General features: G+C 44.3%; 5 protein-coding genes and 1 long non-coding RNA gene across 6 annotated transcripts in view; 2 read left to right on the top strand and 4 right to left on the bottom strand.

Moving 5' to 3' along the window:
• The window catches only part of LOC135109816 (phenoloxidase-activating factor 1-like), a 7752-nt gene extending 2679 nt beyond the window's left edge, over positions 1–5073 (top strand). Inside the window, exons 6-9 of the mRNA XM_064021533.1 lie at positions 1853–2096; positions 2582–2687; positions 3414–3574; positions 4286–5073. Coding sequence (XP_063877603.1) covers positions 1853–2096; positions 2582–2687; positions 3414–3574; positions 4286–4474 — 700 coding nt within the window. The 3' untranslated portion in view covers positions 4475–5073. The remainder of the gene's footprint in view (positions 1–1852; positions 2097–2581; positions 2688–3413; positions 3575–4285) is intronic.
• Positions 5074–5608: 535 nt separating this feature from the next.
• Positions 5609–8550, top strand: LOC135109818 (uncharacterized). The gene is made up of 2 exons (XM_064021537.1): positions 5609–6403; positions 7118–8550. The coding sequence occupies exon 2, from the start codon at positions 7165–7167 to the stop codon at positions 7804–7806; it is 642 nt and encodes a 213-aa protein (XP_063877607.1). The 5' UTR covers positions 5609–6403; positions 7118–7164; the 3' UTR covers positions 7807–8550.
• Positions 8551–8717: 167 nt separating this feature from the next.
• Positions 8718–9956, bottom strand: LOC135109822 (uncharacterized). The gene is made up of 3 exons (XR_010272916.1): positions 9819–9956; positions 9290–9403; positions 8718–8759 (listed from the first exon to the last, which is right to left on the bottom strand). It is a non-coding gene; the product is annotated as an uncharacterized LOC135109822 (long non-coding RNA).
• A 711-nt stretch (positions 9957–10667) lies between these two features.
• LOC135109819 (uncharacterized) lies at positions 10668–11913 on the bottom strand. The gene is made up of 2 exons (XM_064021538.1): positions 11100–11913; positions 10668–10685 (listed from the first exon to the last, which is right to left on the bottom strand). Coding segments are annotated over exons 1-2 (627 nt in total). The 5' UTR covers positions 11726–11913; the 3' UTR covers positions 10668–10684.
• A 2174-nt stretch (positions 11914–14087) lies between these two features.
• Positions 14088–16421, bottom strand: LOC135109811 (uncharacterized). Its single transcript, XM_064021514.1, has 3 exons — positions 16041–16421; positions 15597–15709; positions 14088–14860 (listed from the first exon to the last, which is right to left on the bottom strand). The coding sequence occupies exons 2-3, from the start codon at positions 15699–15701 to the stop codon at positions 14690–14692; spliced, it is 276 nt and encodes a 91-aa protein (XP_063877584.1). The 5' UTR covers positions 15702–15709; positions 16041–16421; the 3' UTR covers positions 14088–14689.
• Positions 16422–18606: 2185 nt separating this feature from the next.
• On the bottom strand, positions 18607–22867 carry LOC135109810 (uncharacterized). Its single transcript, XM_064021512.1, has 4 exons — positions 22638–22867; positions 19677–20080; positions 19470–19548; positions 18607–19388 (listed from the first exon to the last, which is right to left on the bottom strand). Exons 1-4 carry the CDS (start codon positions 22641–22643, stop codon positions 18915–18917), a joined length of 963 nt encoding a protein of 320 aa, XP_063877582.1. The 5' UTR covers positions 22644–22867; the 3' UTR covers positions 18607–18914.
• Between the last annotated feature and the right edge of the window lie 4889 nt (positions 22868–27756).

Consider the following 27756-nt stretch of genomic DNA (forward strand, 5'->3'; position numbering starts at 1 on the left):
TATTGAGAGGTTTACAGTCACTTGGTACAGGAGTGGATGGTACTGTACTCGGGTCATATCATGGGTCTCAAGTCAAATGGTTCTCAAGACTGATCGGCCTTAAGCAAACAGGTCTCAGGACGTTTGATGCTCGAAATACTTGGTACACTTGGTGCTTTTCGTCTCATCAACTCCTCTCCTCTAACTGACTGTCTTCAACCTCTCTCTCACCGCCGCAATTTGCATATCTAGCTGTCTTCTACCGCTATTTTCATGCTAACTGCTCTTCTGATCTTGCTAACTGCATGCCTCCCCTCCTTCCGCGGCCTCGCTACACAAGACTTTCTTCTTTCTCTCACCCCTATTCTGTCCACCTCTCTAACGCAAGAGTTAACCAGTATTCTCAATCATTCATCCCTTTCTCTGGTAAACTCTGGAACTCCCTGCCTGCTTCTGTATTTCCACCTTCCTATGACTTGAATTCCTTCAAGAGGGAGGTTTCAAGACACTTATCCACCAATTTTTGACCACTGCTTTGACCCTTTTATGGGACTGGCATTTCAGTGGGCATTTTTTTTTATTAGATTTTTGTTGCCCTTGGCCAGTGTCCTTCCTACATAAAAAAAAAAAAAAAACACAAATCACTTGGTACCCAGAATGTATTTATACTTAGACTACAGGTTTTGTGAAGGCAGCAATACAACGTTTACCCATCCACTACTTATTCAGTCACATCCACTCATCCATTCAACCACTCAACACTTACATCCACCCACAGCTTTAACTCCATCCATCTATCCACCGACTCGCACTCACCCACCCACCTTCATAAGACCACCATCCAGCCACCCATCCCACCCACACTCACCAAATCATCCACCCTACCATCCACTGCATATTGATTTACCCATTCACAACCACAAGCACCCACTAATCTATTCACCCATCCACCATTGTTCACTGACCTTCCACCAGCCTACTCATTCATACTCATTCACCCAACCACTTATCCATCCATCCACACCTCATCCGCACACATTATCATCCACACCCTCCACCCACCCAGTCAGCGATCCACTGACTTACCCATATATCCACCCATCCAAATATAAATTCATCCACACGCCCATCCACCTACAATTCACTCACCCAATTCATCCACCTATCCATCCACACAACAGTTCACCCAACCGCCCATTCACACATATCCATCCACGCATCTACCTACCCACCCACCCATCCACTCATCCTTCCATCCACCTTCTCGTTCCCGCACACTCATCCACTCAGAGAGAGAGAGAGAGAGAGAGAGAGAGAGAGAGAGAGAGAGAGAGAGAGAGACTTATTTACCTCTGTACTGTCAAAATAGTTTGTCAGTTTTCTGCTTTTTCAAGTAATTTTTTCTTATTCCACGTTAGAGTTTTTCTGATAGTGAAGTACAATACTTGTACGCTTCAGATTTGGCGGCTGTTGCTTGATGAATGGTCAGCGGCAGTGTGTGTGTGTGTGTGTGTGTGTGTGTGTGATTGCTAATTTCTCTCTCTCTCTCTCTCTCTCTCTCTCTCTCTCTGAGTGGATTAGCGGATGAATGACGGATGTGCGAGTGTGGATGGATGGGGGTGGGTAGGTAGATAGGTGGAATGATTGCTTTGTGGATGGATGTGTGAATGGATGAGGGTGTGGTTGAATATGTGGATGGGTTGGTGAGTGAATTGGTGTGTGGATATTTGGCTAGGTGGATAGATGGGTGAGTGAATGGATGGGTAAGTCAATGTGTGTGTACCCCTTCAACACACCTTTAATTCTCTACTGCTTTCCTTCCCTATCTCACAGGTGTTCAGTTCTTTCACTACACTGCCTCTCCCGCCCGCAGACTCAACACGGAGTACTGGGTGACGCTTGGGGAACACGACAGGAAGATAAACAGATCAGCTGATACCTTACCAGTGATCAAGGGTCCTATTCCTCAATCGCTCCGCTTCAGGGACAAACTGGCCTCCTTCACTAACACTCGCGCCCCCATTGAGCAGGTGGTGCGTGTGGAGGAGGTCATAAAGCACCCAGAGTATAATTTCTTCAAGTATTACGACATTGCACTCCTCAAACTCAGTACGCCGGTAAGTTGCTTGATTTGTTATAGTTTATCTTATAATTTTCGTTTTCTTTGGTTACTTTTCCCAACTTGATTTCTTTTTTTTTTTTGCTTTCGATGAGTAACTTTGGTATTAAGGAAATATAGGTCTTGTTTGGGCTTCCTTGAGATGCATACATGATTGTATGTTGATGAGAAGTTATATAAATAGGGAAGGAGCAGGACTGAAAGGTAAATATTGACTCAGTTCTGCATTTGTAAACGTAATTTGACGATCCCCGTAAGTAATGCCGAGAAACTGCGAATATGTACTAAAACCAAAGTAATATTTTCAATTGTCTGTCAAGTTCGTCACTAGTTTTTCTAGAGATTAATATAACACATTTAGCCTGGCAATTACACAAGAGAATATGACCAAACGTTCAATTATACCTTCAATTTCATCTCAAAACTATATCATTGATCTCAACGGAAAAAAAATACAGACTGTTTTATTATTTATTGTTGCAGGTGAGCCTGACCAAGCGCATCCTGCCAGCTTGCCTGCCCACTGTGAACACGGATGACCTGCTGGGGAAGGAGCTCACTGTCGCTGGCTGGGGATGGACCGCCTTTGGTAAGAATTCCTGTGGTATCATCAAAGAAGCCCATGTTTTGACTTACGTTCCCTTGGGCGTCGCGGAGCCTACTTGGGGTGGGGGGAAGGAAAGAACAAGGATGCAGATTAATGCTTCCTCCCTCAGTAGAATGTGCTGTAGTGTACTTGTGTTATGGATTACTGCATCGTGGCGCGTTTCCGGGGGCGTCTCGGAGAAATGACGTGGGTACAGATTAATGGTTACTGTGCTGTTATTATACTTGGGTTGTGGATTACTGCATCGTGGGGCGTTTGCAGGGGCGTCGCGGAGGCTGTTGAGGGATGGAGTACATATTAATGTTTCCTACCTTAGAAGAACCTATTGTAGTGGAATTATAGTATAGATTACCCCTATCACTGCTATTCGGCATTCTTTCCCTTAACCGCTAACTCTTCTGAGGCACCTTTTCTCGTTCCACAGCCACTTTCAAATATTGTACTGCCTAGAAATTGCATAATCATTTTTTTTTTTTATTCCCTTCTCTCACGTAGATGCTTATGAAGATTCCGTGTATTGCTTTTAGTGCTGTGAAATTGCAGATCGCAGTGAAAGGGTTATTGGGTATGTGGGGACTTGAAGGGCCATATCCATCTTCCATCCACCTCCCTCTCGGAAAATATATTAATGGATGTCTTCAGTTCATCCTTTCTGGCACCCCATATAATGACAGGAAGGAGTTTAAACATCCTCTTTTCATCCCGCAGGAAACCCAGAGCTGACGAGGATCCTGCAGAAGGTTACAGTGCCGGTGGTGGATCAGCTGGAGTGTCAATTTAGGAACCCTGACCTAAACGGCGTCAGTATTCCAAAGGGTATCCTGAAGGACCAGCTGTGTGCGGGGAAACCTGGCCGGGATTCCTGCAGGGTAAGAGCTTAGGACTCCGGTAAAGGGCTGAGGTGCATATATACTCCTTGGGGAACTCCTTTAGATAACTCAATCGTTTTCCTCTTAAAATTCTTTGGTCCCTTAAGATGAAAAAAAAAAAAAAAAGCTTAGGACCCAGATAAAGGACTTGGGTACATATAAACTCCTTGGGGTAATCCTTTAGATAATTTGTTTGTTTACCTCTATAAGATTCCTTGGTCCACATAGATAGTTTACACGTGACGTCACAAGCGGCATGAAAACAACAAACCCACCCTTGGTTGTTTGCCGCAGTCGTTGTTTGGAAGCCTTCACCCTTAGTTTGCTTGCCACTGTGGATATTCATAGCATTCTACATTTACCTACTAGGACTGAGGAGTGTGAGGTGATGCAGTGCTTAATTCCGTCCGTCACCCCTCCGTTGTTTTCCTATTCTCTCTTCCTTTTTTTTCCAACTTACATTTTTGCAGTCCTTCCTTCCTTTACTTTCTAACTAATTTGTTCCAATCCTTTCTTCCTTTATTTTATAGCTTAGTGTTCTGCAATCCTTTCTTTCTTTATTTCCTAACTTAATTTTTTCCAATCCTTCCTTCCTATATTTCCTAACTTATTTTATTTCAATCTTTCTTTCTACAATTTCCTAAATTTGCTCCAACCTTCCCCTCCTTTCTTTATTTCCTTCCTAAGAATACGGATGTTGTTCTTCTGCAGGGCGACAGCGGAGGTCCTCTTATCGACCAGAAAGAGAGGAGTGGAGGGCGTTGCGAGCACACGGTGGAGGGCATCGTCAGCTTCGGGCGTGGGTGTGGTGAGCTGGGCGTGTATACTCGTGTTTCTTCTTACCTGGATTGGATTACTGGTTACGTGGCACCTGGTTACCCATCTGCCTTTGCTAGCTAATGAGTTAACAGGTGTACTCGATTCCTACCTTTAAACATTCCACCGTATCTCTTTTTTATTATTTTTTTATGTGTTTGTGTATGTCTAAAAGAGTAAAAGCAAGTGGTGAATTTAATAAGTACCATTTCTTAAGATTTTGTGATTGTGTTTGTTGTTGTGATTGGTGTTGTTTGTTTATGTTGTAGTTTTGTGTTTATTTTTAGTTTTTTGTTCGTTTGTTTGTATATCTTTTTTCCTCTTCTCCTTTATTGTTATTATGAGTAAGAATTGCACAAATTTTATTGTTACACGAATGTAAGTTATCTTATATTGTGATGCCGTGTGATAATACCGTACACGAGAGAGAGAGAGAGAGAGAGAGAGAGAGAGAGAGAGAGAGAGAGAGAGAGAGAGAGAGAGAGAGAGAGAGAGAGAGATTCTTCCTCTCTCAGCAGATGAGGAAAAACTCAACTAAAACCAAATTCAGCACACTTTTCCTCCTATCCATTCCATCCTGTGAGTCTTCAGCACCACTATTTATAGAGAAGGTGTTACGTGTTGACGGAGTAACAGTTTCAAATTATATCAAGAGATCAACGAATAAATAATATACATTTTTATCAGACATTTTTTCATCTTATCTTCCCTTAAAATGAGTAACTATTGAAACCTTTCCGTGAATCGAGGGAAAAGAAAAGAAAACGAATGGTCAAGTGAAAGAAAACGAGGTGCTAACCAGGAAAGAAAAAAAAAAAAAAAACGGAATGCTGGAAGTGATTCGAGTCAACCAGAATGTTTATAGAAATCGATCCTGTTCTGTGCTCCTTTTCCTGACCGCCTCTTTGTTGATGGTGATGATGGTGAGTACTGGTAGTGTTTGTACGAGCGGTGATGTGGAGGTGTTTTGCTGGTGGTGCTTGTTATGGTGAGTAGTATTGGTAGTGAGAGTGTTGGTGGTGATGTGGTGGTCTTTTGCTGGTGGTGGTGCTTGTGATGGTAAAAGATGAATACATGAGTGGTGAGGCTAGTGATTATAATGATAGTGGTGGTGATGACGATGGTGCTGGTAGTGACCTTGGCAGTGGTGCTATAATGGTGCTGATGGTGATTCTGTCTGTGCTGTCATCACAACACCTTTATCATTTGAAGCCTTCCTTATAAAGTAGAGATAGGTAGATAGATAGATGTTTTATTGACCACAGGGACGTATCACCGTTTTCTTTAGTTCACTTTATAACTCTTCATTATTACCTATACAGCAAATATTCTTATAAAATGAATATAACATCAATTACAAATGCTGTATGATACCAAGTCAAAAAAAATTGCTACGCTAATAGTAAACAGTAACTGTAGTAATAATAGTAGTAGTAATATAGTGAACAACACACCATACCTTCCTCAAAAAAAAAAAAAAAAACATTACCTAACCTTCCCTTGCTTTGATATAAATAAGAATGATTACCTTGCACTTAATAAGGCTACAGGTGACCATCAGGTACTTAACACCTTCCCTACTATTCGACATATCCTCCCTAATGATAGCCACTCAGACATATCCTCTTTACATCCACCCTGAGGCATGTACCCACCCGCTAGACATTGCTGAATCTATTCTTTTAATTTCCTCTTTTTTTTTTTTTATTTCTTGTCAATGCTCATAAAGATTTAATTGCTTCTAGTGCTATAAGTTGTTGTATATCATAGTGAAAGGCTTAATTATCTCTGGACAGGTGACGTGGGGTGGGGAGAGGCAGGTGGAGACGCAGGAGTCAGTGGAGGAAGGACTGTCCGGTGGTGATCCTCGAGCCGTGAGTCACCTGCGGCAGTATTGGCTGCAGGCGCCCTCCACGCTGCCTTATAACTTGAGTGGGTCTTCCCTTTACCTGTCCAGCACGAGGGGCGACACCTGGTCATTCGTGCACCACTATGTTAGCAAACTCTTCGCAGGTAAGACTACAGCCCGTATTCGAAAACGCTCTGCTCTCTTTCTCTCTCACCACGACTATTTTCAAAGACCACAGAGATGATTAGCCGGGTTCTCAATAGTGTCTCTCCTGGTAATAATGTAAAAATCTTGTTAATCTGTCACTAGGACCACAAACACAGCCTTAATTAAAAATCAGTGTCACTTCAAGAAGAGCCTTTTGAAAGTAATGGAGGTGTGGCGCAGAGGGGTTTCAGAATGTTTACGAGAGGTGATTCTGCTAGCGTTGTGTTGGTGAGGTGGTCTGTGTTGTGGTCTGTATTGTGGTTACGTGACGATGTTAAAGAACTGGTTGTTGGGACAGTACAGATGGCGGTGGTTGAAACTGTAGTTGTTGAGGATTAAAAGAAGGATTGATGTAGTGATGGTTGTTAATAAATGAAATGCTTGGTAGTGGAAGTTGTTGTAGTTACTGAGAAAATAATTGAGACGGTAGTTGAGCATGTAGTGTGTCTTGAGAGTTGTGAAGTATAAAAAAAGACTGGGAGAAAAACAGCATTTTAGTGGAGAACTGAGTGACTCAACTCGTCCGTGATTGACCTGATACTCTTGCTAACGAAAATTTAGCGTCAAGTTATCTCATTCACCTCACGTTATCGCTAACTCTCAAAGGAATTTTTCACAGTTCTCATGAAAAATAACTGCATGTTCTTTAACCCATCAACTTGGGATTTCAGGAGAACGCAACGGGTTTTTCATAGAGGCGGGAGCGCTGGATGGGCAGATGCTGTCCAACTCCCTCTGGCTGGAGCAGGAATTGGGCTGGACTGGGCTGCTGATCGAGCCTGACATCACCAGCTACACCGCGCTGCTCGCCAAGCACCGCAGGGCGTGGACCTCCAACACCTGCCTCTCCCACACCGGCCTCACCAAGGGATCAGTGCACGTGTCCCTCACCCTGCCCCCGGGATTACGAGCGCAGCGTTGGTACATGAAGGGGTCGTCCTACCAGCTTGGTGTTACGATGAAGACTCATAGATACGACTCCTTCCTGAAATCCGGCGAGAAATCCTTCTACTTAGTGAACTGCTTCCCGCTTCTCACCTACCTGCGTGCCCTGAATGTCACCCAAATCGACGTGCTTTCCTTGGACACTCAGGGAAGCGAGATGGACATTATAAAGACAATCCCTTGGGCAGAGGTGAGGGTTCGGGTAGTGGTGGTGGAAATCGTCACTTCCAAATTAGGTTCGCAGTTCACGGAGTACATGAAACGTCTCGGGTTTGTCCTGGTGGCGCACTTCAATGATTACGTTTTTGTCCAGGAGGGAGACGCGGCCCTCACCAGGCTCCACTCGCAGGCAGGTTGGCAGCTCGTGGTCCTCAACCCGACGGAGGAGGAACCCACGATCACCGCTAAAGACTAAGGCTGTGGATTACGAGGTTAGGGTGTGGTTTTTCGCGTCTTCTTGTGACTTGATGTGGGTCTTTTTAGCGTTCTGATGTGTCTTGAAGTGTATTTTGTGTTTTTTAGCGTTTCGATGTGTCCTGATGTTATTTTTTTTTTTGTGTGTGTGCTTCGATGTGTCCTCCTTTATCATTGTGATGTCTTTATGTGTCGCAGTGTGCCCTGGCGTGGCATGGCATTGTTTTGTTGTCTTTTTTCGTGTCTGTGTTTTAGCATTCTGATGTGTCATGCCTGTGTGTCTTGGTGTCTTTTGTATTTGTTAGGCTTCTTGTAACAGTGAGCGATGGTGCCTGTGTATCTTCGTGTGTGTGTGTGTGTGTGTGTGTGTAAGAGGGGCACCGGCTAAGGGCAACAAAAATGTAGAAAAAAAAGCCCCACTGAGGCGCCAATCCCCTCAAAAAAAAAAAAAAAAAAAAAAAAAAAAAAATCAGAAATTGTAAAAAAAAAAAAAAAAAAAAGTATAATTGTCTTCTGTACCTGTATTTCTGTAACTGGTGAAGGAAAAATGAAATAGCAATTCTCTCCCTCCCACAATTCATTAGGGATTCTACCATAAAAGGCTCCGAACACACATAAAAGGACCTAGGCATTCCATTGCAATCTACAGGTGTCTATAGAACCATATACACTACCAAAATGGAGTCCTCGAAGTCCTCTCCTATGTCATGTCCCTTAACAAAATCATAATACAGGTTTTTTTTTTCAGCAATCCTTATCTATTCTTATCATTGACAGAGGTGCAGTTCACACTTCTTCCTTATCCACGTTTGTTGCAGCGGCCGAAGAAATTTATGCGGAGTCTAGGGTTGTAGCACTGCGCAATTTGGAAGAGGCAGCGGTTCTGGTAGGTCACCGAGTCACTACCGCAGATTGGGAAGAGCTCCTTTGTGCACGGTTTTTCGCAATGGCTCACTGGTGGGGAGAGAGGGATTACTGATGATGACTGATGATGACTGGTGATGTCTCGTTTACTAGAGATAGGATAGTATTCTCAAACTTTTTATCGTCTTTTACTTTTTATCAAGGTGTAGTGCAAGTTATTGGGGTTTTAAAGGGTGTTTTCATGCGTGTTGTGGTAAGTTCAATGATATTCTACAGGTTATTGGAGTTTTCAAGGGTGTTTTCATTCTGGGTGTAGTAGTTCAATAAGGATTCTGCACGATCAATAAAAATTCACTCATGAGGACACGAGTAAATATTCATGTGGCCTTAGTAGATATCCCTGATGGGGGAGCAACACACTTTGGAATATGAGTCACAGGGAGAAGCGAGGACAAGCCTGGAGAGGGAGGAAGTGAGATAAGAGAGTTGACGTGTGGGGAGGAAAACGAAGAAAACGATACATGGGGGGTCTGTCTATAAATGAGAGTAATCTGAACTTTATCATTATTTGGGACAAGGAAGCAGTAAGGATTTATTAAAGTTATCTTTTTCCCACTCACTGGCCTGGGTAGGGGGGAGGGTCATCAGCAGGACCACCACCATCACCGCCGACACTAGCACCGTGGGCCTCATTGCACCAGATTTGTGTGTTAGGAAAAGCAATCAAGTCCTCCCTGAAAACGAGGAAGAAATTACTGTAAAGAAAACAGAGCAATGTAGGCGGAGGCTTAGGAATGTTTATAGGAAAGAAAAAAAAAATCTCTAAACATGGAACTATTCTACAAAAAAAAAAAAAAAGAAAAAGAAAAATGATTATAATATCTGTGCGATTAATGAGTGTAAGAAACTTATATTTACCTGCAAATCGTCTAAAGGTCACCTGTATTCTTAAATGTCTTTATCTCGACTACTTATTAACACGTCGTGATAAACGTTGATGAGGTGTTCAAGACTGTGATTCTGATGACATAAATATTTGCACCACTAACGGAAGAAAAATTTCTGGGCTTTTGAAAACAGTCCTAACGGAAGCTCGAAGCGCTGAAAAATACGAGCCTTTTTATAAACCATGTAGCAATACTGACTCACAGGAGCACCTCAGCAACTCGGTTTCAGCCTCTACTTACTGCACAGAGCCGCAGAGACACAACGTGCACTGTTGACGGGGGGAAGGGAAACAATGAGAATGGAATCAGAGGTAGGACACTTCGTCATACACGTCAACACATACAGGAAGTTGAAAGAACCTTCACAGAATTCTTGGAAAACCCTAGTGTCGTGTCTTGCCAGGTGTTTCCGAATGCGTCACAGGTGCACTGGGTTCATTATTATGAGGATTTGATGCTGGTTGTCGCTGTACGTGCGTGTGTGTGCGTGTGTATGTGTGTGCACGCGAAAAGTTGTGTGTGCACGCGAAAAATGTGTGTGTGTGTGTGTGTGTGTGTGCGTGTGTGCTTGCATTGTCTTTAATCCAGGTGTGTATGGCAATCTTAAGTGTGGTGTTTCCGAGTGGTACGAGTGAGAGAAGCCAACAGTGTCGTAAGAAATATGTTTTCCCCCTTTCCGAAGGAAATATTTCAAAATACATATTTCTTATACTTATTTTTTCACTCATGTTTTGTATGAATGTTTGTGTGTGTGTGTGTGTGTGTGTGTATGTGTGTGTGTGTGTGTGTGTGTATCCTCAGTTACTTTTTGTTAACAAGACTAATAACAAGATTAATAACTGTTTTTCTTACTATTTTTTTCGTGTTTTGCTTTGTATCCAGTGTTCACATTCTGGCCTCAGGTGTCCTTGAGTCCGCGTCGTTGGGTTTTTTTTGCTGTTGTTGTGTTTTCTTTTTGCTGGTGTGTGTGTGTGTGTGTGTGTGTTTGTGTGTGTGTTCTAGTCGTGACCCTCTCCCAAACACCAATGATTACCCAGCTTCAGTGCACCTTCAATAATACTTCTGTGATCTAGATTCGTGGAAAAAAAAAAAAAAAAATAAGGACGAGGAAACTGAGGCGAAGTCTTATTGAAAAACCTTTACACAATCATACGACTCTCGATAAAATTCCTTAAAATCATAACAGTAAAATTTAAGACGACTGATTATACAAATGAAAATTATTCACAAACAAACTAATTCAACGGAAATTCACTGGAGAAATCGAACTCGCTTAATACGAGTGTCAGTCAACAAATATAAATAAAGAAAGGTTTCTGTAAATCTATTTCCACAGTGTTATCTTCCAAACAGGCAGGATCTACGTAAACAAAAGCATAAAACAACGGTCCTGTGAACAAGTACTGCGTCCTGTCTGTAAACCTGTGTCTGTAAACAAGAACTGTAAACAGAACCGACTCATCATCCCGTGACCCACGCCCACCATGACAACCCCTCAGCTGCTGCGTCCCTTAGCGGCTCCCCTCGTGGACCTTGCTGCTCATCCTTCCCTGCGGCCGCTGTTCCTTCCTGCTGCTGGTGCTCGGGACTGGCGACGTATGGCAGAAGCACGTCTCTCAACACCCCCACGCCGCAGCAGTAGCGGTGGAAGTACTGGCATTCGAACCATCCACTGAGAACGAGTGTATTTTCATAGATATGGACGGGGCACGGCAGCAGGTAATTCGTGCACCCACAGGACTCCAGTGCACGTTGGGCCTTGCTGCTTCGTGCCGGGGCCACTGGAGGACTGTTAGTGTTGTTCAGTTGAGACTGGTTAGCGGCCGGCAGGATGGCGGCGAGGAGGTCCAGGTCACAGCAATAGCGAGTGTACAGTGAGCAGTACGGCTCCTGCAAGTCATGCAGCACGTACAGGGAACACGGCTCGGTCAGGAGGGTGCACGAACATACTGGTCCTGCTCGTCTTGCCTCCGCGGAAGGATGCACCCCTTTCACCCAGTCGAGGGAGGATTGCACTGTTTGCCCGACGTAGGTAATGCAGCAGTCCCTGGCAGTGATGAGCCACAGCACTGCCACCACCCAGAATGCCTTGCGAATATTCCCAGCCATTGCTCTTGTTTGTAACCGTGGAATCTGTAGGCTGCGACGAGGAGGCAGGCTTGGTGAAGTTGGTGACGGGGAACGGAGAAAGGGAAGGATGTCAGGGTGGTGATCAGACGGGATGACAGGTGTATGTGCGAGCGTGTGAGGTCACTGAGAGGCAAGGTGGCCGGCGCTCAGGTCAAGAAGTTAATAGTTACCTCTAAATTGTTTAGGGAACGAGGAGATCGAACCAGTATCATTCCAATTTAGGGCTCATAAGGATCACTGGATCATCGAGGCCCTAATGACAAGAGCAAGTGTCATTTTAGGTGTGTTGTTTTACTAGTGCTTATCGTTAACTTACTATGTTCTTTTCCATGTTTTGTACCGGATTCCTAAAGCAAGACACACGAAAGGATTGATTCACGAAAGGATTAATTTTACCACTCATATAATACTTTGGCAGGGAAAGACATCATCACTACGGCTCATATTCTTCAGCGTTTTCTTTCCTCATCTTGACTATTTACAAACTCCACTGAGATGATTAGTTTGGCTGTCAAGGGCGATTTTTCTCTCTGATGGTGTTGAGTTCTTGTTAAACTATCATTGCTGTCACGAAAGCACTCATGAATATCCTGAAGGCGTCCACTACAGTTTATTCTAAGGAAAGGGATAAGACGATGTTTGTGAATACTCTCCTACATTTTCCTCCCGCTTAATTTTTAGCTCTTAGTGTTTAGTTCTTTATCCTTTTCAGTTATAACTCAATATCTTTTTTTTTTGTTACTTTATCTTTCATTTATAGAATCGTTTCAAGCACGTATAAGAAAGAAAAAGGGATTAAAAGAATATATTTCCCCATCTGTAGCCAGTGTAGTGTTTCAAATGCATGTAAAACGAAAAATAAATACCTTGGAGTGGTTAGTGATTATGGAATGATGCGTCAGATAGCCATGAAAAATTTAATATAGTCATTTTGCATTGTTTTCTTCTGCAGCTGTTGAAAAAAAATACTCATTTGCCACGTACACTTCCATTAACCTCGTATTTGAGGTCTCGTAAGTGTTTCAGTGGTTCGTCTGGTACTTCAAAGGCGATACTCGACCCAAAAGATACATTCACTCCCTTTTCCTTGCTTCAAACCCTCCTTGTTACGCTATTCTTATGTCAGCCATGTTTTCGAAGTGTCATGAGTGCTTCAGTGCCTCGTCTAGTGGTTCAAAAGTGATATTCGAGCGTATTAAGATATCACTCCATTTTCTTTGATTCAAACCCTCATTGTTAAAGAGAACGGATGCTGTTCAAGATCCAATTGAGAGGAAGTTGTGACCACTGAGTGTACTGTCTTTACTATTACGTTCCTAGGGCCTTTCAGTGTCCCGTTCATTAGTTCCACGTGGCAAAGTGACGTCCAGAGTAACACTAGTGATCCATGATAGTGAAAGTACGATAATTAGCAACAACAGTGAAGGGAAACAAGGAATATCTTGACTAGTTTTTACTCATAGCGTCATTCAGTGTTCCGCTCATTTGTCCCGCGTGACATAATGATGGTGAAAGCAACGCTAGTGACAAGTGGCAGTGAAAGTACGATAATTAGCAACGACAGCAACAGAAAGCAGAAAGCCTCATCAACCATTACGGCGCTGTGGTAAGTACTGATGTGTAATTTTTGTCCTGTTTCTATCTTTTCTTGTTTCTACTTTAGTCCGTTCTCATATTAGGAAAGCAGTGGGCCCTGAGGATCTTATTCTGAAACACTCCTGCCCGCACCTCGACAACTTTCAAAAGGCTCTAGTTGAAGTATACGATTTTCATAAGTGTTTTTATGGTTTTAGTGACAGAATAACAAGATATTAACACGAGAAACTTTTTGAGAACCCTGCTGATCATCACTGTGGTCTTTGAAAATAGTCGTGGTGAGAGAGCAAAGTGTTTCTGAGAACTGTGATCTAGACTGATTACTAGTGGCAGGGAGGTAGGGAGCAGAGCGAGGGTGGAAAGGAGACAAGGAGGAAGTAGAGGGCGCGGGTGGGAAGTAGAAAACATGTAGGAAGGAAAAAATAAAAAAATATAAATAAATAAATAGATAAATAAATAAAAGAATTTGGTGTGTGTTTGAAGGAAGGGTGTGAGGAAGAGAAGCAATGTAAAAGGAAGTAAATACTAAGACGTTTTAAGAAAGAGGTGTTAGTGAAGGAATGAATGAAGGGAGGAGGGATAGTGAAGAATTAGGACAGGAAAAGGAGGAGGAACGGAAGGAAGATAAAAAGAAAGAGAATGAAGGAGGGAGGAGAGAAAGAATAGGAGAGAAAAAGTAGATTCATAGAGTTTTCTGTACGTGCGTGTGTGTGTGTGTGATGACAGGATGATAAAAAGTCACTTATTATCATTAAAAGCCCATGGTATTTATTCACACCAAGCCACAAGTCACGTCCCACACAAACCACAACAAAAAAGAAAACTGGATCTCTCCGCTTTATTGCTCGTACACGTGGCGCATGAGCCTTGTATGGGAGAGCGAGTGGGGATCAACACAACCACACATTTTAGAATCGCAATATCCAGATCATGACATACGAGAAACCAGTGTTGCCAATCCCTCACTCAGTAGTCTTCCAAGGTCGTGAGTGGTGGATATTTTTGCTAACATGGCTACATTAACTTTGCAGGTCGATTATTTGTATATTTGATTATTCGTATGTATTTTTTTTTCAAGTTTCCATGTCGAAGCAATGTCCAATTATTCAGGAAGTTCCGATCTCGTATTCAGATTGGCACACGGATGATGCAAACAGGAAGGATATGGTGGTCAGGTTTCCGTGTACTGATACATGAAGTTATGTCTGATTATCAATATTTACGAAGTCCCGATCTCGCATTCAATCTGGCCTCAATGACCCAGGCAGGGATAACGTGGTGGTCTTTCATTGATAAAGACTACATACACGGCGCCTCGCGGAACTCCAGCCTCTGTCCAGCCCGGAATTAACGTCTGCCAGCGTTCCTCATGTTTCCGAGATCCTGAGAGCCCAGCAAGGTATTCAGGAGCTCTGAGTTGCGTTTGTGTACTTGGTCTGGGCGAGGAGGAGCATAGTGGGGAGGGCGGTGTGGCAGGGCGACCATCATCACAGGCACCACCCTCACCTCGCCGTCCTCCTGCTCATAGGGTGTTGGGAGAAGCAGTGTATTAGTGGTTGCGCTTCCCATTTGAGGTACACCAGGCAATAAACATTCCCCTCTGACTGCTAATGACACACTGTTCGCTTCATTTGAATAACATTAGCCAGTGTACAGAGGCAGAGTAAGACATCTGACACCGGGAAGGGAAGATAAGGACGACTGGAGGAGACTCGTACAATGAGCAAGGGAAAGGGCGAAAGGAGGCGATTGTTCACTCTCTTTGTTGCCTATGTTGCATTTTGAAACTATATCTGAACTTGCAACACAATTGTCATTCATTCATTGCAGTCAAAGAGTTGAGTCGTAATCTTAATGTTATGGGCTCCCATCAAAATAATTTCCAAAGGACATGATAATGAATAATCGGATTCCTTCTCCTTTTCCTTTGTTGATGAAGAATACGAATTAAACTATTGTTAGAATCATGAAAGAGCCTTTAAGAAATGTTAATGTTTACCAAACCCTGTAAAAAGTTGTCGAGATATAACGAAACATTTGAGAACACAGTCTTAAGATCAAAACACAAATTGGGGTCTCCTGCGTCCTTGTGTTAATAAAAAGAATGCTACTATATGGAGAAGAGCTGAATGAAGTGACAATATGCAGTAGCTAACATTTGTATAGGGTACGGCCCATAGGGTACTGGGAAGCTCCATTCACTCAGGGTTACTAAACGTATTATTGCTGATGTAGAACTACGGCACCCACTCACTTCTCTACTGGCGATGTCGCTTATCCACGCGGGATGGGCGAGGACTGTGGTGGCCAGGGCAGCCATCGCCAGCACCACCACCACCACGCGCACCATTGACCTCATCCTGCCGTCTGGGGAACCAAACAAAGAAATAATAGAGACAGTGGGGGAGTAAATTTCATGTCAGTGTATAAACGAAAGCACACTACGGTCTTCACACAGTAATGAAATGTAAATGAGTTTCCCTCCAGCTGACACGATTCATGGTGGGCTACTCTGAGTGTGTGTGTGTGTGTGTGTGAACTGAACAAAGAAGATACAGACATGAATCTGCCAGTCATACTCACAGCTGAATACACACAAAAGTATTAGCCAAAACAGGAGGTGGTATAGCAACCTCGCCAGATTAATTGTACATTAGTTCGCGCGTGGAATGCCAGCACAGAGTTATCCTTTCAATACCTGTGTGAACGGAGGCTTGTGTGTCTGAACGTGTGAGCGCTGAGCTGGGAGGAGCTTTTCGTGCTGAAGTCTGTCCGTTTCTGGTCACGGTCAGCTTAGGTCAGCCTTATATATACCCCAGCTGTCCTGTCAGTTGGACCACCTTTCCGGGGCGGGGTCTCTGTCCTGTAACAGCAGCGCTTTATATTTATTGTTGAGACAGAATTCAAGACCTCGCTGGGGCTGTGAGGAGGCAGCAGGGACGTGGGCGTCTGCCTCAGGCCACGAATCCTGACCTAGGAACTGAATAAGCTTCTTCGGCAGTATCAAAAGACGCGATTCCCTTGTGGTTTCGCCAGGCCTGTGCCCGAGGATAGGACTGCGGGACCAGGTGGTGGCGAGGCCGACTGAGGCGAGGGAGTGGTGTAAGAAATATGTAACACGTGTAGAGGGTAAGAGGAGGATGAAAGAAGAATAAAATGATGCAGATGAGAGATGCAACAAGAACGTTAGGAGTTATGTAAATGAAGGTAGATGGGTGGAGGGAAAGTAAAAATATTCGTGGTGTAATGTTTTTTGTAAGCAAAGGGATTTTTTTCCTTTTTAGTAATGAGAAGTGTTCTGACAGACAAAGCAGCAGCGAAAAAAAACAAAAAAAAAAAACGAACGAATCTGTGTCTGGCTGTGGAAAGTCTTGAAGTAAAGTGGCCGTCGTGAATAAGTACTTGCACCTGAGGTCGACAGTCTGGCCAGCGTTATTAATAAACCAAAACAATTTTATAACCACATTGTGTCAGCAGGAAGAAGGCAGTGAGGTTTTTCGTTTTCATTATCATCAGTTCAGAAACCTCAATTGCAGCAGGTCACAAATAAATTAACCGCAGTTTTAGGTTAGAAATAAATATATACAAATTTTTTAAGCTCCTTCTTATTTAACAGAAACGTCAATATATCCAACAAATTCATAAAAGTAAATACTCTTAGAACTACACAAAAAATGTTTTAAATAGAATAACAACTTTTAGCAGCTTTTATTCGTGAAATTTTTATGCAAGGAGGATGTCTTAGAGCAACAACAACAACAATAAAAAATTACGAAAAAAAAGAACCACTGATGTACCAATCCCTAAAAAAAGGTAAAAAAAATGGAATCAAACTGCACTTAACACGGAAAATAGACTAAAGAGACAATAAGGACCTAAAGGGAAGCTAAATCTCTTGTTATTTCCCCACTAAAAGGACTAACACCTGTTTTGGCAGAGTGTAATTCGGCATGCAGTGTTCGCAAACGTTGTCTGTCGCTCTGTCTTGCATGGGATGGGAGGGAAGCAGAGACGATGAAAGGAGGTACTGTGGTCATGGTGGTCGTCTTGGGGTTTACTTAGGAGCCTCGGGGACACACACACACACACACACACACACACACACACACACACTCTCTCTCTCTCTCTCTCTCTCTCTCTCTCTCTCTCTCTCTCTCTCTCTCTCTACCATCAAGTATCGTAATTTTCCAGTGTTTGGGTGAGCTAATGTTAGTCTAGTCTAGGTTGCCAGATATTTTCCCCAATCTGCGTTCGTGCTATACTGTATAACTACTGTATCCTAATCATAACTTTGTATTTAGTGCATTACGAAGCAGCGAGTGTGCCGCGTAGAGGCCATAATAGCAACTTACTTAAGCTTTGTACTTTATCTTAACCTCCTCAATTAATTAAAAAGGGTAAATGGAAGTCAGTTGGCTAACTAATCTCGCAGACCACCTGTGGGAGATGAGTTTATTCTTGCTGTCAACAAACATGTACTGGCAGTAATTGTTGAGGAGGCGCTTGTTACTATTAGGTCAGTATTTAAAAACGCTTGGCTCTCTTGCCACCATTACTTTCTAAGGCCACAGAGATGATTAGCCAGGTTCTCAAGACTGTTTCTCCTCTTAATATTGTAGAAATCTTGTTAATCTGTCACTAGAACTCTAAAAACACCATTGAAAATCAGCGTCACTTCAACTGTAGCCCTTTGAATGTAATGGAGATGCGGCGCAGAGGTGCTTCAGAATGTGGTTCTTATCCTCACTGAAGAGAGATAGCGCGTTGTATCCTGCGTCTGGTGGCTACCGGGACCATGGCAGCGAAGTCTGGCCTCCAAGGGCCACTCCACTCAGTCAACTTCTTGTGCGTTTTTCTGTGGATTTTTCCCGGGGGTGTCTGCGATCCCGGGGGTCGTTCCCAGCCCCGTGGAGGCAGAGGTTTGATCTCCTGTGGCCCCTCCCGGTGCCTCACGTAGGGCCGAGGCGGATAGCGGTGTTTGTGTTTGACCGGGAAGGAGTCTCTGTTCTTGTGTGGCTTGGGTTTGGTCAAAGGGATCTCGGAGTACCTGCTCACGCTGAGGATTGTCGTGGCGCGCGGTGCACCGTCAGAGGCGCCGTCGTTATAAAGCTGCAGTTGTGTCGTTGTCTGTTGTGGGTCGTGACTTGGGTGAGGTGTCGTCTCGTCTGGGAGTCTGTGGTTCTTCAGGAGGGTTTCCATCAGGGTTTCTACGGGGACGTAAATTTCAAAGTCCTCACCAGCATCCTGCGTGGTGGTATCCTTCGCTGGGAAATTGTCAGGGGAGGAGGAGGCGGGGGAATCGTTTGCATCTGTGGGTCCTGGATCTTTCTTGGTGCTCCAGTCAAACGGCCAGTTTTGATCCCACCCGTGGTCCCATTTGTTGAGCCAGTCTGGGTTTCCAAAAGATGCCCAGGGATTCTCGTGTTGGCCAGGAGCAGGTGTGAGCGAGGGGCGGAAGATGCTGGAGGCTGACGTGGAAGTCTTAGGCTGCCAGGGATCGAAGGGGGACACCCACACCTGGAAATAACAGCACACATTCAGAAAAAAAAAAAAAAAAATCTCATAAAAAACACTATATACCCATTGCCTCTTCCATATACACAGAATGAAAACCTGAAGGACGTGCTTTGTGGGTGGTGGAGGGTAAGGTGGTGGTGGTGGTGGCGGTGGTGTTGGTGACGTCGCTACGAGCCAGGATGTAAGTGGGGGCTGTGTTGACATAAGGAGGTCCCGCTACGTCATGAACACTGAGGGAGTCGGGGGTGAAGGTGCCAGGCGGGCGGGGTGTGGGTATAGGCTTGATGTCCAAGAGAGGAGGGCGTGGGCGTGGCAATGGACGTGGCAGTGGGCGTGGCGGTGGGCGTGGCGGTGGGCGTGTAGATGGGCGTAGCATTGGGCGTGCGTTGATGGGAACACGAGGGTGGGGTGGTGGGTTTGGGGTCAATGGGCGGGAGGGGAAGCGTGGGCGGGAGGCATGGGGGCGTGTGGGCGGCATGGGCGGGTATGGGTGTGGGCCCAGTGGTCGGAGAGTTTGCTGGTGTTGTACCTGATGGGAAGATAAGATTAATTAGAGACAGGTGTGTGAGGTGTGCAAGTTGGGGACAGGTGTGTAGGGTGTGGGTCTCACCTGGCGTGGCCCTGCTGTGTGTCTCGGCGGCCCACGTCCCTTGGTGCTGTGCTGGCGAGTCCCAAAGGAGGCGTGCGGTCTGTGGGTGTCAGGAGCGTGAATCTTATATTCCGCAACACACACACACACACACACACACACACACACACACACACACACACACACACACACACACACACACACACACACACACACACACACACTCACCTGCTGAAAGGATACCCAAGGAGAGTCCACGTTTCCTCCGCCGTCATAGAGTGAACGGAGCGAACAGGTGAAGGATCCAGCCCCGCCAGCCCTCGCTCCCCAGAGTCTCCTAAGTGCCTTCCATCCTCAAGGCTCCCTCTAGAGACACTTTTCACCCTCTGTATACGGTCGAGGGCGTGAGTGTAGAGTGTGTGAGGCAGCGGAGGGTCACGATAAGATACAATGACGGGGATTCTAGCTGGCTGTCTTGGTTTTGGTCCCCAGTGTTGTCCAATCAGAGCCTCTGGTTTCGGTTGTGCCTGCGTGTCATTGGTTGATTGGTGGGCGTGTTGGGCCTCGTCCGTAGCGTGGGTAGTGGAACACGCGAGGAACAAGGCCACGGCGCCCCACAGGACACCAGGCACCTGAGGACACGGTGTACCGTTAGTTTAGTGTGTGTGTGTGTGTGTGTGTGTGTGTGTGTGTGTGTGTGTGTGTGTGTGTGTGTGTGTGAGAATGAAAGTGTCGTTGATTAGAAAATAAAAGAGGTACCTTGAATAAAAAGAAATAATAATAGAAAATGAATTATAAAAGAACATATGAATGTATGTTAATTCTCAGCAGCCGTGCGTGTGTGTGTGTGTGTGTGTGTGTGTGTGTGTGTGTGTGTGTGTGTGTAAATATGTGTTGATCCTATGAAGGTATCGCTAATTAGAAAGAAAAACCCAACACCAGAGAAAAATAACTCCACTGTAATAAAAAAAAAAAAAGAAAAGACAAAATTAAATAATGAAGTCAGTGAGGCAGACGCAAGTTCCATCAGTATTTCAACAGTATTTCTTATTTACCGCAGACCCAGTAGACCAACAGACCCACGCGCACTCGTATCCACTGTTGCATGGAGGCCCCAGTGGTCACGCATCTCGGTAATGTCTGCAGCGGAACGTAAGAATAGTGTTTGTGTTTGAATCTGATCGTAACACTTGCTAGCGAGCGTGTAACGAAAGACCACAATCTGAAACCCCTCTGTCTCGCATTCAAGAGGCTCAAGTTGAAGTCACACGAGTTTTTTTAATGTGTTTTTACAGTTACAGTGGCAGATTCATAAGATTTCCACATTGCTAACAGGAAAAACACTCTTGAGAACCCGGCTGATCATCTCTGGAAAAATAGTCGTGGTGAAAGAGCAGAAGACACACAGGAGGCATTGCATAATGAACCTTCCCGTATAAGAAAAAGATGGATAAACACACCACTTCCTCCCATGCCATAACAGTACTACCGCGCTCATTACAGAGGAAACCACGGAGACCCAAAGCGGCAGTCACAAAAACGATAATGACACCAGCCTAGCCACCACCTCCACCGCACCTGCTCATCTGCTCACCCTTCTGCTTCCGCTTACTTGCGCCGCTGGGAGGGAGTTAAGAAGGCATGAGGAGAGAGAGAGAGAGAGAGAGAGAGAGAGAGAGAGAGAGAGAGAGAGAGAGAGAGAGAGAGAGAGAGAGAGAGAGAGAGAGGTTATGGAAAATGAAAAATTAGTGAAAAATAAGGCATAAAAGAGAGGGAAAGAAGAGTTTGAGAAAGCCAGGACAAATGGATAGGAGAGAAATATGAAAAAAGGTGTAGGAGATAATAAGAGAAAGATAAAGTAAAAAAAAAAATAGAGGAAGAGATGGAAATAATATAAGAATCATAAAAGAAGTAGAAAAAAAAAATGTAGAAAGCCTGGACAAAGGGATAGGGGAAAGAGATAATGGAGGAGGAACATAAATGATAATAGGAGAAAGACGCAGTAAAAACAGGAAAGAAACAGAAATGTAAGAATCATAAAAAGGAAAGAGAAAATGACGTAGAGAAAGCAAGGATGCATGAATAAAGAAATGAGGGAGAAATGCAAGAAGTAAAGAAATACACAAGGGATGTAGGGAAGGAAGGGGAGGGAGGAAGGGAGGGAGGGAGGAAGGGAGGGAGGGAGGGAGGGGAGGGGGATGCAGGGTGATATAGGGGTGGAGGAGAAGAGAGCCCTATCCGTTAAGTGCTGCGGTCTCTTGAGCAGCGGAACAGCTCTTCAGTGGAGGCAGGGAGTGGGAGAGAGGGGAGGAAGGGGGGTTGAGGGGAGGTAGGGAGGGGAGGGGAGGGATGAGGAGAGGGGAGAAATGGGAGGAGTGGAAAGACGCCAACCACCTGCTATGAGTTTGTATGCGTGCACGTTGTTGTTGTTGTTGTTGTTGTTGTTGTTGTTGATAATACACGGAAGCTTGAAAATTTACCTTATGATTTTAGTGTCAAGAAGGAAGAATTAAAACACACACACACACACAGCACAGCACAACACAGCACAGCACAGTACATACCTTAATTTCCTCAGGTGAGCGACGGCACAGGTAACACACGTGACCTGACCTCCCTTCCTCTGTGCAAAACACCCCAGGCGTCCACTTTTCTATAGCTTTGCCCTTACCGCCTCCTTACGTTTCATGGTCTAGATTACATTACGTGGTCAAAATTATGTGGTCTCTCCTTACGTTTTTCGTGGTCCACCCTTCTTTGTGATACTTTTACACATCCAAAACTTGCAGGAAATGAAGCCTCGTTACATTTGCCACTCCACAGACCTATATGTACCCAGGCTCTTCGATAATTGGTTGTTCATTAGGCTTACGTACACTTAGGATTCATCTCTCAGTACGATTTTTAGGCATTAAGTCCAAGCTGTCACCGTGAGCCTCAAGACACCACTGGCAGACTAAGTGGTGGTGTAGTGCCAACATTTCAATGCCTGTAGGTCTTGTTTTCCCATCCAGTTAATGAGTAATGTGATGGCGCTGACTTCCAGTAATGTCACTAAAGGAACGGGTAGAAAATTAAATATCTTTAATCACCTACGGTTACTCTAAGGTAGTTATCAGTAAACATGCAATTAATGATGATAAGGTAAGAATTAAGCCTGGCAGCATCTTACAGCCTACTTAAACCTACCAACATCCTGGGTCTGGTACATCAACACTTCATAGGGCGTCAGACATCCTGGGCTTGGGTGTCACCGCCACAGAAAAGGTAAGGAGTGGATCTTGTCGGTACGGGTGGAGGAGGAAGACTGCCAGGTGTTGTACTCCCTCACTTAACATCGCTCATCCCACAGCCCCCCACACTACCTTTCCACACCCCCTACCCCTCCATCTGTCCAGCCTGGGGTGTAGCATCTCTCGTCCCCCAACCCCCAACACTACCTTTCCGCATCCCCTACCCCCTCCATCTGTCCATCTTAGGGTGCAGCATCACTCATCCCCGAACCAACCATGGCCGGGTGGAGTGAGCACCAGTATCCAGTACGCGTATGTTGTTGGATGGGTGAGTGGAGGGTGCATTATTGTTAAGGTGTGGATGGGTGGATGGATGGGGAAGTGGTTGAGTGGATGGGTGTGAATGAGTATGATGGGTCAGTGGATAGATGGGTGAATGGATTGGTGGGTGGTTGTGGCTGTGGATAGGAAGGTCAGTGTGTAGTGGATGATAGAGTGGATGGCTTGGTAGTGGATGGGCTGGTGTGTGTGTGTGTGTGGGATGATGGATGGGTGTGGGTGGGTGGGTTAGTGAGTAAATGGGTGGAAGGATAGGCGGGTGGGCCTGTAGGGAGTGTGAGGTGGATGGATGGGTGGATGTGGTTGAGTGGGTGGGTGGATGGGTGGGCTGGTGAAGGTGAGTGGGTGGGTGAGTGTGAGTTGGTGGATAATTGGATGGAAATAAAATAATTATAGTTTGTTTCATTTTACTTTGTGATAAGAAATTAAATACATGATAAATAAATAAACATAATTGAATAGCTGCTTTTAATTCAGTTACAGAAATAATAACTACTACTACTACTACTACTACTACTACTACTACTACTACTAATACTACTACTAATACTAAAGATTTATAGTAACAGCAACACAACAACAACAACAACAATAGCAATTCTAAATAACTATAAAATATTTATGTAAAATCTAAACATTCTCTCTCTCTCTCTCTCTCTCTCTCTCTCTCTCTCTCTCTCTCTCTCTCTCTCTCTCTCTCTTGCAAACTTAACTAGAATACGAGCGCTCCCCATCAAACAGAAAACGGAGGCGGCAGGAGCTGATTTCGATCATGAAGTCCGTTTTCTATGGCTTGGAGAAGTTGGGGGACCTCTTCTATATCAAACAGTTCCACCTTCACCTCGCCTTTGGAGGAGGAGGAGAAGAAGGAGTAGGAGGAAGAGGAGGAGGTATGATCTTGTGGTTTTTGTAAGTAAAGACATATTGGTCTAATTTCTTCCTCCTTCCTTCCTCCTCCTCCTCCTTTCATTCTTCTTCTCATCTCCTCCTCCTCTTCTTACTTGAGTTCTGCAGAAGAAGTTAGAGATGAGATGTGAAGTTTGCAGTCTGGATGACGACCATAGGGAAAACAGGGATGTTCAGTGTGGAAGAGGGGTTAGTCGAGTGTCAGTGAAGGAGAGGGGATGGTTGTCTGGAAGGTCGTGTCCAGCTGACAGATGAAGGAATTGAGTTTTTGAGGCAGTAAAAAATACTAATCTGGCTCACAAGGGTTAGGGAGATCATAAGTTAAATAGTAATAAGAACATATGAATTTTAGGGAGATCAGAAGTCAAACAGGGAGATCAGAAGTCAAATAGAAGTGAGAACATGTGAAGGGGTTAACAAGGCAGCAAACTGTTTACCTTGAGTCCTTGCCTGGCTCACCACGGCCCTGTAGGCATCAAGGGGCGTCAGCTGGCCTGTAAGAGGCAGTTCCAGGGAAACGGCGCTCCTCCTACCTGACAGGGAGGCGGAGGAGGCGGTGGGGGGGGAGGAGAGGTGAGAGGTGAACTAATAAGGTAGACAGGAAAACATTACTCATATACGGATGATTGTCTGTTTACACGTTACGTAGGTCAATAATTCAAGCAAACAACACATCTAAACAATGCAAGCACACACACACACACACACACACACACACACACACACACACACACACACACACAGATAATAAGTAAATAACTCAATAAAGAAATAAAGAAAGGAAAGAAGCCAGAAAGAAAGAAGAAAAAAGGAAGAAAAATAATCAAATTAATATAGTTTATTCATAGAAATAGATAGAAACAACAACAACAACAACAACAACAACAACAACAACAACAACAACAACAACAACAATAACATACACACTACATCACCATATGTGCAATGAAAGACAAAACAAAACACACACACACACACACACACACACACACACACACACACACACATTGCATAACCACCTGATGCAATGCAAGCTAAAATTAATCGAGAAATAGATACATAACCTCCAAAATAACCCCAAATATTAAGTAAGATGGAGTATCGGGAATCTTTGTTTTCAGCTGAGGCACACCCGCCGCCTTGATGGTTTGCCAGAGTCTGGCCTGATTCCAATATTATTTTTATTTCCTTATCTTTTTTATTTTGGCTTTTAAGTTGGTTTTTATGGTTTCTAAAAATATTTATTGATGTTTTTAGTGTTTTCCACATGTGTGTTAAGGGAAACATGTTGATTATGAGGTTGTTTAAGCGTAAATAAGTGTTCTTTTTTTCGTTTATTTTTTTCAATATCGCCCTATAAAAATTTTTATTTCAGCCGCTTTGGAAGATTTTATTGGTTCAAAAAATCGTTTAAGATTTTTAATGTGTGTCTCGATTCTGTTAAGATAAATATGTGGAGTTTTAGAAAGATTTTTAGACCTGTTAAAAACTCGAAAAGTTGATATTTTGGTATTTTTTTATTTCTTTATTTCAGCTGCTAGCTAACTTCTGATTGTTTGTAAAAATAGTTTTGATTTTCTTAAAGTGTTTTACATTTCTGAAAAATGAGATTTTTGGGCTTTAGAATGTTTTTTTGTCGTATTTATGTTCCAACAATTTTTCAGTGACTTCTTTTAAAATATTTTTATTATTACTGAGGCTTAAAATATTTTTATATGCCTGGTATTAATTAAAGTTTATGGTGTTTCATAATATATAAGGCATTCCAGCCTAGCTCCATTTTTGCAAAGGGTCAATTTCAAAATGAATCGAGTAACGTAAATATGGTGACGTCATCAACTAGTGACGTCATCATTGGACCGAGACCCGAGACCCCTGACCCCCCCTTGCCTTCCAGTCTCCCTCCTTCTGGGTTTAGTGTGTGTGTGTGTGTGTGTGTGTGTGTGTTAAAGTGAGGGTATATACATATGTTCTTGATCATAAATCTTGCTACAAAATACAAAAAATAATAATAACACAAGGTTTATTATTGTATTCATATTACCTTTACTACTACTACTACTACTACTACTACTACTACAAGAATTATTAACCTCACCACGTACCATTATACAGTCGCCTTTTCACCGTAGCATACAGGTTCATTCACTGGTTCACTCACTGAGTTCCGGAGCGTCGTTGAAACAGGTCGCCTTGTGAAAGCAGAGCATCAGTTTCTACTTCTGCATCCTATCCCTCGTTATTTTGTTTTCTCTATCTCTTTCTAATATTTTTTTTGTGCGTGTGTGTCATCTGTGAGGAGAAAATCATTATTACTTCTCTCATCCTTACAGCTCGACACCACCACCGCCACCGCCACCATCACTCAGGCTTTCACCTCACCATGTTAAGCCAGTTGGATGATATTCTTAGTCATCTAGGCTCAGGCAGATGGACAGTACTGCACATCCTTACCATGGCGTACAGTAAGTGAAAGGAAGTGACTGATTCTCTATAGTACCTCTCTCTTTGTCTGTCTATCTATCACAGCAAGACGATTAAGAAGTGTATGTTGTCAGTAGGTTGTTAGTGTTGCTATGTAGGTTCAGAAGAGTGGAGGAGGTGGAGGAGGCAGGTGGGGGGAGATGTAATGAGAGGGAGATGAAGGGTTACGGAGAGAGAGAGAGAGAGAGAGAGAGAGAGAGAGAGAGAGAGAGAGAGAGAGAGAGAGAGAGAGAGAGAGAGAGAGAGACGATGTGTAAAATAGTTAAGCAATCACTCACACGTGCTCACACACACATACACAGTCCTACTACAACCCTGGTTGAGTGCGGACGCTCCTATCCTCCCTCTGCCTGGTGTTCGTTCTTGACTCGCCTGTCTCGGGGCTGTCTCGAGCACTTTGCTGGCTGTTGTTGCTGGTTGTTGCGGGTGGGCGTTGGTGGGTTGGCTGGCTTTCCTGTCGAGGCCCCCTTTTACTCGATGGAATACTGTGGGTCGGAAGCGGGATCCTGCTTGGAGGATGGTGACACTCCTGTGATGAACCACTGGCCCGAACTGCCCGCGCCTAGCACCCTGTTGCCTCCGTGTGCACCGCAGTGTGGGAAACAGCCGTCAGTCTCATCTTCCAAGCGCCCGGTGGAGGACTCTTCTGATTCATCTGCCGAGAACTGCCTGGTAGTCCTTACAGCTGAATCCCGCCCCGGGAGTGCGTAGCACTGCGTAGCACTCCCGGGGCGTTACTCCGGACCACGTTCTCACCTCTGGCTTGGTTGCGGCCCGAGTCCAGTGCTCCTCCGTGCCGGCTTTGTTAACTGATCATGTCCCCCTTCGATTTCGCTATTCTCTTACTGCTGTGCCTGGCCCTTCTGCTTCACGTCTGCGCATTACTGTGCCCCCTAAGTTAGTTGCTGTTAGCCTCATGTGTCGGTTGTTATTTGTGACTCAAAACCGGCCCTTCAGTCCTTTTCTGATCGTGTAGTCCGTTTTCTATGGCTTGTAGGAGTAGGGGAGATCTATATCAAACAGCTCCACCTCCACCTTGTATTTGAAGCATCTCTCATTTGAAGCATCACTCATTTGAAGCATCACTCATCCCCCAGCACCCCAAACTATCTTCCCGCATCCCCTGTATCCCTTCATCTGTCCAGCCTGGGGTGCAGCATCACTCATTCCCGAACCCCCCATACTTCCTTCCCGTAGGACTTTATTATTATTATTATTATTATTATTATTATTATTTTATTATTATTATTATTTTAGTAGCAGTAGTGTTAGTAATAGTAATAGCGATAGTAGTTGTGGTAGTAGTAGTGGTAGTAGTAAGCCATAGATATCACTGTTCCGACTGA

Source organism: Scylla paramamosain, chromosome 19 (genome assembly GCF_035594125.1).
Source record: "Scylla paramamosain isolate STU-SP2022 chromosome 19, ASM3559412v1, whole genome shotgun sequence".
NCBI classification, from domain to species: Eukaryota; Metazoa; Arthropoda; class Malacostraca; order Decapoda; family Portunidae; genus Scylla; species Scylla paramamosain.

Coding starts and splice junctions, on each gene's coding strand:
- LOC135109810 (XM_064021512.1), bottom strand. Junction 19,549..19,676: donor CTTGGGTATCCTTTCAGCAG/GTGAGTGTGTGT, acceptor TGACACCCACAG/ACCGCACGCCTCCTTTGGGA. Junction 19,389..19,469: donor ACACAGCAGGGCCACGCCAG/GTGAGACCCACA, acceptor TCTTCCCATCAG/GTACAACACCAGCAAACTCT.
- LOC135109819 (XM_064021538.1), bottom strand. CDS start 11,725: ATGGCTGGGAATATTCGCAAGGCATTCTGGGTGGTGGCAGTGCTGTGG.
- LOC135109811 (XM_064021514.1), bottom strand. CDS start 15,701: ATGAGGTCAATGGTGCGCGTGGTGGTGGTGGTGCTGGCGATGGCTGCC. Junction 14,861..15,596: donor GCGACATCGCCAGTAGAGAA/GTGAGTGGGTGC, acceptor CCCTATGAGCAG/GAGGACGGCGAGGTGAGGGT.
- LOC135109818 (XM_064021537.1), top strand. CDS start 7,165: ATGCTGTCCAACTCCCTCTGGCTGGAGCAGGAATTGGGCTGGACTGGG.